General features: G+C 33.8%; 1 protein-coding gene across 1 annotated transcript; it reads right to left on the reverse strand.

Moving 5' to 3' along the window:
- Positions 1–4,565: 4,565 nt before the first annotated feature.
- LOC104104818 (protein WALLS ARE THIN 1-like) lies at positions 4,566–8,313 on the reverse strand. The gene is made up of 6 exons (XM_009613002.4): positions 7,984–8,313; positions 7,812–7,874; positions 7,546–7,662; positions 6,596–7,004; positions 5,654–5,805; positions 4,566–5,067 (listed from the first exon to the last, which is right to left on the reverse strand). The coding sequence occupies exons 1-6, from the start codon at positions 8,205–8,207 to the stop codon at positions 4,875–4,877; spliced, it is 1,158 nt and encodes a 385-aa protein (XP_009611297.1). The 5' UTR covers positions 8,208–8,313; the 3' UTR covers positions 4,566–4,874.
- Between the last annotated feature and the right edge of the window lie 1,191 nt (positions 8,314–9,504).

Consider the following 9,504-nt stretch of genomic DNA (forward strand, 5'->3'; position numbering starts at 1 on the left):
TGCCTATTTGACTTAACTGAAGATTTTACCTCCTCTATTGTCATGCTATCTTTTCATAACTGCTTATCTTTATTTGGAATTATTATTATCTCATCTTATAATTTGTTCAGTTTTAATTGAGATTATGATTATCTTTCCGTTGCTTATCCTTAATTGAATTGTTGAATATCCTTCAAAATTTCCTCAACCTTAAAAGAAGTTTTAGATATCCTACATCTTAGTTGACGTATTTTATTTGGATTTATTTGACTCGTGTTAGCTCTCCCTGTTATTGAAATATATATTGTGGGAACGTTACTACATATTAGTTTTTCCCTTGTTGAGTTGTTCTCAGTACGCCTAGCATTCCTTACTGTGGTTATTCCTTGTGAATTGGTTCTACCGTTCCTTGTGACTTAAAATTCTTGAATTGGTTTACTTGTCGTACTTTGTATTTTTGCCATTGTTGTTGTTGTACTTGTTGTGGTGATGCACGAGGTTTCTGCCGTGCGGTTGTTATTATTGTGATGCACGAGGTTTCTGCCGTGCGGTTGTTGTTATGGGGTTGCACGAGGTTTCTGTCGTGCTATTATTACTATTGATAATTGCACATGCGATGTGATAAGGCAGGATATATACACATATACACACACACACACACACACACACATATATATATATATATATATATATATATATATATATATATATATATATATATGGGGGAGAGGTTGCGCATGTGGCGAGACAAGGTGGGAACATTGTTATGCACGTGTGGCGAGATAAGGCGGGCATTTATGTTACTATTGCACACGTGACGAGACAAGGTGGACTGTGTCAGGGGTTGATTTGTGATAATTTGTGGCCTGGGGGCATTCTTGTTGTTGATATTTGTATAGTGGTATACGTACTTGTGTGAGCTTTATCTTGTGAAAGTAGTGAGAAAATATTCTACGTGATATCCGTTCTTTCTCCTTATGCTTAATTACTTATATGGACTATGGTAGTACACTTGCACAAGCATACACGTAGTTAAGCACTCTTATCGGACACGAGGTGTTCTTGATATTATTGAGCATAGATGCTCACCCTTGTTTACTTGTCTTCTATGTGAGAATGACTCTATTGGCACGTGAGTCGTCAGTGCGGTTATGAGATGTTATGAGGGCACAAGATGCCAAGTGTTAGAGTTCAGGTATTGAGACCTATGAGTTGTGATTTGTTCGAGGTTCGGTACCTCGTGGAGTTGTTGACTAAAACCTGATGTAAAAGCGGTTGTAGTTGCTGAGTTATTACTTGTCCTTGCTGTATTTGTGATTCCGGATTTAGGTTGTGTTCCATTCACCTTTCTGTGTCATTTCATGATATTCCACTAATACTTGTTGTTTCCTTTCTTATTGCCATTACTGTACTGTGAGCCATATTGCATAGTCTTTATGTTGACATCATACTTCTGTTGTTCATGTACTTATATCTGTTCAGTTTATTAGACCAGTGAGTGTCTTGACTGTTCCTCGTTACTACTCCACTGAGGTTAGTCTTGATACTTACTGGGCACCGATGTGGTGTGCTCATGCTACTCTTCTGCACATTCTTTTGTGCAGATCCAGAAAAGTGTTCGTTAGCTAGCCGTGTGGACTTTTGCTGCGGAGACTCAAGGTAAGCCTACCGATGCGTTCGCAGGCTTCAGAGTTACCTTCAAGTTTTCGTTTTGCACTGTTTATTCCTATTTCTGGACAATTGTATTTAGAGACTTTCTTTTTTTACAAACACTCTGTAGAGCTTATGATTTGTACTACCAGTTTTGGGAATTGTAAGAGATTCTATTTAAATTATGTTGTTATTTTAATTATTATTAGGCTTACCTAGTCCTTAAGACTAGGGTCCATCACGATACCCAAACGGAGGGGAAATTGGGTCGTGACAAATTGCCTCTAGATAAAGCTGAAAGGTACAATATGAAAACACCTACTACAATTGAACTAGAATAAAAGACAGACACTTGGAACTGGTTCTTCTATCTGGTTCATGTAGCTTCATATTCGCACACTTGAATCACACGCGAACTGTTTGCAAAAATGCCTTTAGGGACTAAGTGTCCCAAATCACTCTGAAACATCTGGTAACCGAATTCAACCACGCACGCAAGTCAATACACATAATATGAAGCTGCTCAGGGCCTTATGCCTCCGGACGGAACTTAAATTCTCAAAATGACCGACCGGGTCGTTACACAATTGTAATAGGTACTCAGAGTATTCAAGTTAGAGTTAACTTGAAGTTGTCGCAGCAGTTAAAGGCTGGTTTCCAGAACGGGATTAGAGTTAATCCTAGGTTTACAAAAGTGTTTTGTAAATGCAGTTTTTGACTCAGTGATTTAGTGAAGAGTTTTGGAAAAATCCTACTCGGAAGTAGGTCGTGGTTTTTTCACCTTTTGAGCCAGGTATTTTTCACGTAAAAATCCTTGTGTTCTTTAATTTCTGCATTTATTATTCCGCAAGAGTAGTATAAGGAACACATAGAAGAACCAAGTCCTTCTATAATCTGTCGAAAAATTGGACACCACACAAATCACCCCTCTTGTGTGGTATTGAAGTTAAAACATCATGTCCGATAAATAAAAAAAAAGTACAATATATGCTTTTTCCATCTTTTGTTTTTCGAAAAGATTTTCTCAGTTGTGGTAGAAAAAAATTGTTAGACGTGAGGAAAAGTCACTTCTGATGATCACTTCTTTTTCTCCTTAATAGTGGTCACTATTTTCTCTTTCACTCTCTTCTTACTTCATTAAATTAAAACAAATCACCAAACGTGACATATTCACAAATCAAGTTGCCTACTCTTTCCCCTAAAGGATGTTGAGATCATCTTTAATTAAGGAAGCCTACAAATTTTCTCAATACAAAAATCTTTTCAATTAGCTGGTCCTAATGTATTTCCCGTAGTGGGAAAATGCCTTTTTTTGTTGAGAAAAAGAGTGTTCAACTTTGGAGAATAATAAGTACAATAAGATCATGTTCGGCATGATTCTTTAATTTCAAGTAGGGTATCCACTTACTGGAATTAAGCCTACGACTTAAATAAAACATCGCAATATGCTTTTGCTTTACTAGTTAGTCGTTTTCACTTTATTTGGAGTGTAGTGCTTTGTGATTTGCTAAAAGTATTCCGTGAAGAAGACAAGAGTGTTTTTCTGAAGCTTTAAATAAATTAACACCATCGTAAATGGGAGACATAATCAAATCAAAGGAGCCGAAAAGAAATTACTACAAAAGAAAAGCACGGGGAAAATATCAATGGAGCAAATTGTAGCTGGATGCCATTCAAATCATTAATAAAGGGAAAAAAGCATGAAATTTGATACTATATTCTTTTGAAAAATGCTGTACCACTGCAAACTATATGATTAAATTTGACACTCTTTAATCATATCATCATCTTGGGATCTAGTAATTAATTAATTTTACTTTAGCCCTTTGTTACTTCCTTTTAGTGCTTGCACGTGTTTGCGTTTTATTAAGTATTACTGAGAATTTCCGTTGAGGAGTTCAAAAAAGTCAAAAGGTAAAAAAATAAAAAAGATTGTGACTAGTGACAATTGAACCAATGACCTCACAAAGTTTTTAAATTTTTTTGGGCCTTGACCTATAAGCTATGTTTTTGGACTGTATTAAAAGGATTCAAAACATAATATATTAAAGTAAAAAATAGATTTTACCTTATACTTCATCCAATCACTTTTATTTGGCATGTATATTAAAAATAGATATTCATTTTATTTGGCACTTTATGCATATCAAGAGAAGACAACAAATTTTTTCCTATTTTACCCACAATATTTATTACCATTTCAAATCATTTTCTCAAATCCAATAAAATATGCATCAATTAATATGAGTAGCACGGTAGATTATGCACTTCATTTATTATTTCTTAAGGGGCGTAAAAAGTCAAAATGTATCAAGTAAAAATGACCGAAGAAAGTATATACAATATAATTTTTCAACGTTCACATCCGCCCCTAAATCCGTCCCTGCTTGCCAATATCCAATGAAGGATGACAGGATGAATGAATCGCACACTCAGTGATGTAACCGAAAATCAACTAATAATTAAATTACAACTCCAATCTTGTATCTACATTTTGTAAAATAGTAGTTTTATTTTCTATATTCTTTCTTTCTTTCAAATTTTAGGTATATAATATTAAATAGCTAAATTATCATTCTCCCTCATTTCCAAGAAGAAAATATCCAAAAAAATAACAGAGAACAACAGGTATTTTTTGTCACGTAGTCTATGGACTTTATAAAATTAATTCCAATTCATAGGTTCTCTTGATGTAACAAAGATTATTTGAGGAGTTGACACCTTCATCAACAGAAGATATTATGCAGTGATCATTTGGTACATTACCAATAAATTAAATTCCATGCCACTCACATTACAACAAAAGTGTTTGGTTGCGATGTTATGTGAAAAATCAACTAGCTTGCTGACACCTTATACTTCTTTAACAATATGTAATTATCATTTTGCAATAAAAGGGGTCCACTAATTGCAATGATAAAAGCAAAAGCTTACTCTTGTCATAATTTTTTTTCCATTCATAGATTGAACCATAGAATTAATTAACATATAAAAACCAACTTGGGATTTGCATGCTGAGATCCAACTCCAAAAGTAGTAATCATCACATCCCTTTAATTGCACTTCTCCTAGTGAGAGGAAAGCTACTAAAAAGGGAAAAAAGGAAAACAACACCTAAACTAAACAAAAAAAAAAAAAAAAACTTGCATAAACACACCAAAGCTTCTTTTTTTTTTCTTTTCTTTTTCCCCTTCTTAATATGTAGATAGCAGATTCTTTTTTCCTGGTTTCCAGCAAACTTTTTTTTAAGCATTTTCAGTTGAAGAAGCAAGCAGTGGCTGAGCCAAAGAGGATTTGATGTGGCTAGTTGGCCTGTTGTTACAATGATCCACTGGGGACTGAATTGCAGCAGCTGCTGCCTTTGCAAACTTGGATTCTTCATTTTTGCCCCATAGCACGAAGTACAATCCTGTTATGATCAACACTGCTCCAATGATCCTGCAAAATAATCCCAATTGATATTTCTTAAGTTACATGCAACCATTAAAAGAGCAAATATACTAAACCATATAAGAATTATCATACTATTAGGGTTTGTTTGGTATATCCAATTAGGTGGATATCTCATGGGATTAGCTATCTCACATAATTTCACTATTTTAGTGTAAAAGTTATTCTAATATTAGCTAATATTACAAATCAAACATGGAATAAAGTTAATCTCAAACTTAATCCCGAAATTATTATCCTTATCTAATGTGCCAAACCACCCCTTAGTTGTGTATTTTAGCATATTAGTCTAAAAGATTGATGGACCCAAAAAGATTTGTTGGGAAGTTTTTGGGTGATTCTTTAGTACAAAATAAAGGTCAATACATATATATCCATGATCAATAAACCTAAATACATGTGGGGTGAAGGAATGTGCATTGTGGGGTCATTTCACAAATGCATGATTGAGGAAAATGTGTATAACTTCGGTGATTTAACAGTAAGACATAAAAATAATATAACTAATATTTTAATTTATATACGCTGCTGACAGTATAGACAGTATAAACAGAGAATAAGAGCTATAATATACCCTCCCAAGTAGAATTCTTCGCCCAAAGCGACGGAAGCCATAATAGCAACTACAAGAGTCTGAACAGGTTGATAAACGGCAACAAAAACTGGGCCACCTCTGTCAATGCACCATATCTGTACAGCGAATGCTATCCCTGAGGCCACCACTCCCTGCATTCAATTAATTCGACTCTTCATTTTCATAGGATAAATAAATAATTTAAAAGGAAAAATGAATACACAAGTTTTGCTGTCATTTCACTATCTATAACTAACCATATGTCCATCTGCTTATTTTGTTGTCGTATGCCATAACTACAAGAGAATGAATGTAGGGAAAAGATTGCAAAGATCCAATTATTTATGTTGACTAATCACCTTATCATGTCACATGAATTTTTCCAAATGAAATTTTAGTCCGTCCTCTGGAATTAGCCTTCAACTTAATTACTAGTAACAAGCTTTGCCACCAAAAAGTATGTGGTGCTTTTTTCTTTTTAACCTCCATACAATTTATGGGAACCTTTTCGAAGAGGTCAAACCCACTAATTTTCGGTATGAATTTGGATATAAAATTTTGCAATTTTTTTGAATAAAATTTATATATATAGAAACTACATAAAAATATTATAAATCACAATAGTTATAATTTCAAAAAACATGATCAAAAAGTTTTTTGTTCAACTTCCCAAATAGTAATAGGTTTATATAAAGTGAAAAGAAAAGGATATTATTTTTGAAAAAATGACACCTTTCAATGTTTAAAAATTCAATAACCTTAATTTTTCTATTTTGGGGTCAAAAGTTCTTTATTTTAGACTTTATATTAAATCAAATAATATTATGTAAAATGAAACGGAGCGACAGTCATTTTTTCAGACATTTAATTTCACAGCTAAAAATATGAGTATTAAAAACAATACGAGAGACATGCTGACACAAAGAGACTGAAAATACTTACAGCATAAAAGACACTAAAGAGTTCGCCACCAGAGTGAACAAGCCAAGCATTAGGGTCTCTCTCACAAAAAGCTGCAATTATAAGGAATTGTATGACTCCAAAGAAACACTGATACGATGTGACTGAAAGTCGGGCCGGGTATTTTTTCAGAACCGGTGCCTGTAAAACGAGCCACCCGGCCCATGACAAACAATGCCCGATCAAGTAAACGCAACCCAAAGTCCAGCTTTTTCCATTAGCATCTCCTAAATTCATCAACATGGGTACTGAGGTCCTTTGTAATGGTGGAGTTGGACTGTAAATTGTTGGACCTTTGTATAGAGTAATTACTGAAGCTCCAGCTACGCACAATAATGTTCCACACACTTTTGATATACCATCTTTTCTGTTCAGTCTCACAGTTTCAATCCTGAAATTCATCAAAAAAGATTTACAGATATTAGTATTCCAACTGTATTCCTCCGGAAGGAACCTTGGAGCAAAAGGTAAAGTTATCTCCGTGTGACCAGCAAGTCACGAGTTCGAGCCGTAGAAGCAGTCACTGTTGCTTGCATTAAGATAGGATGTATACATTACACCATTAGGGTGTGGCCCTTTACCGGACCTTGTGCGGGATGTTTTGTGCACCGGTTCGCCTTTAGTGCTTGCTTGTGCTTCGTGCATGACTGATATATTCATGTTCACATTTTATTTTGCATGTTATAAACGAGTTGTAACCATATATAGAAAAGAATTAAATTGATAGTGTAAAGAATATTTCTTTGCACTAATCATTTTAACCTGTTATTATAGATAATATGTCTTATTTTCTGATTATTAATTTCGTTCTTTATGAACATATCTGTAGTTATTTTTTTAGGTGATCTGATACTATATTTTGTTTTTACTCTATCAAGTTAAACTCTTTACAAAGTCCATGGTTAGGAAAATAATATGAAGAGCGAACTTGCCTGAGTAGTGCAGCCATGAGAAAGGTAATGGCAGGGACAGAATTTTGTATGGCAGAAGCAAAGGTAGGGGACGTGTTGTCCAATCCCAACAAGTAGAATCCCTGGTTTGCAGTAATTCTATAAAGAAGGAAAAAATATATATATATATGTCAATTATCTTAGTAGTTAATACTAATTCTTAACACTCAACAAGAGAATCATGAGATTAGAATTTTATCCTTTTCTTTTGCCTTGAAGTAAAATTTTATGAGATAATAATATCCTACCCAACAACTGCTAGGAAGAAGAATTGAAGTACAAAATTCCAAGTAAGAGCTGGCCTGTCTTTCCTGATCAATAAAAAAACACGAGTTGTTACTTTCAAGTCGTGATCTTAATCAATGGCGGAGTCAGAAATACTAACACAGAAAAATAGAAAGCTAAGATCAAGTGACATACTTTTCAAGAAAGTAGGCAAAGGGAAGAAGTAGAAGCAAAGCAAGAATGTTTCTATAAACAGGGAAGACAATCTTGCTAATGCCCATATTAAGGGCAGCTCTAGAGACAACATGAAAACCAGCATAACCAAACTGCAAGGCCAACATGGCCAAGTGCAGTTGCATTTTCTCAGGCATAGCAAACCCCATTCTCTTACTAGTGGCTGAACCACTCGTATCTGCCATTAGAAAAGCAGACGCTTAAAAAAAAGGAATGAAGTAATAGGGCTAATTAGTTAAGAGAAACTCAAAAAAGGAGAAATGGTATTGTGATGATCGATGCTTAGGTTCTTAGAGTTAGGGAGGTATAAATATAGCCAAAAGAAGAGTGAGTTTTTTCATATGACCCCACAATGGGGTCCTTAAAAGATGTTATGTCAACTGTTTTTACCTTCTAATAATGTTTTGGGTTGTTTCCCACATTCTCCTTTCTCCCAAAATCGAAAAAGAAAAGAAATAGGAAGAAAATCCTTTCCTTTAGATGGGAAAGTTAATTCATTTTTTACAGTAATTTATTTTAGTTGAGAGGGTTGAATATGATTTGATTGTTATCTTGATTCAAGGGATGAAACTCGAAATGACCCATCAAACAATTGGATTAAAATGTACTCCCTCCATTCACTTTTACTTGACACGCTTTGACTTTTCACGCCTCTTAAGAAATAATAAATGAATTATATAATTTACCATGATACCCATATTAATTGATGCATATTTTATTGGATTTTAGAAAATGATTTGAAATGAGTAATAAATATTGTGGGTATAACAGGAAAAAAAATTATCTTCTCTTGATATGCGTAAAGTGACAAGTAAAAATGAAAATCTATTTTTAGTATACATGCCAAGTAAAAGTGAACGGATGGAGAATCATTTAGTGTGAACAAACGGGTTAAATGCAACCCTAACATAAACATGCAAAATCAAACATGGAGATTTGGAATTATGTAAGCTTGAATGAATTTAAACTAATAATTTAAGAAATATGCATTAGTTTTCACTTTATTTTTCAAAAAGAAAATTTAAAAAAGAATGGAAGTTAGGTCATGTGATCGGATTGGATTATAATCTATTTTGACCCGAACAAATTTTGATCATAACCCATTTATTTGATTTAACCTGTTTCGACCCGTTAAATAATCACCTTTACATGAATTTTTGAAAACACTGGTTTAGATTCTATTACACTTTGCTTCTCTTTGTTTGTATTAAGATTTTACAGAAGGAAAACAATCGATTTGAGGGAAATTTTATCATTATAAACTTTCATTACATTGTCCTAAATCAAATTAAACAAGATAATTCAATAATATAAAAGCTTAAGAACTTAATTAATGGGCCAAATATGTTCTCAAAGTATGTGCGTGAGACCATATACCTTCCATATGGGGCCATTTAAAATAAGGATATATTTGGAACAAGTATTCGATGGTACGAGTATGTTTGTGCAAAGTATTAACGACGGACAAATTCGTCTAATTTT

The sequence above is a fragment of the Nicotiana tomentosiformis genome, chromosome 4, assembly GCF_000390325.3.
Source record: "Nicotiana tomentosiformis chromosome 4, ASM39032v3, whole genome shotgun sequence".
Taxonomy (NCBI): Eukaryota; Viridiplantae; Streptophyta; class Magnoliopsida; order Solanales; family Solanaceae; genus Nicotiana; species Nicotiana tomentosiformis.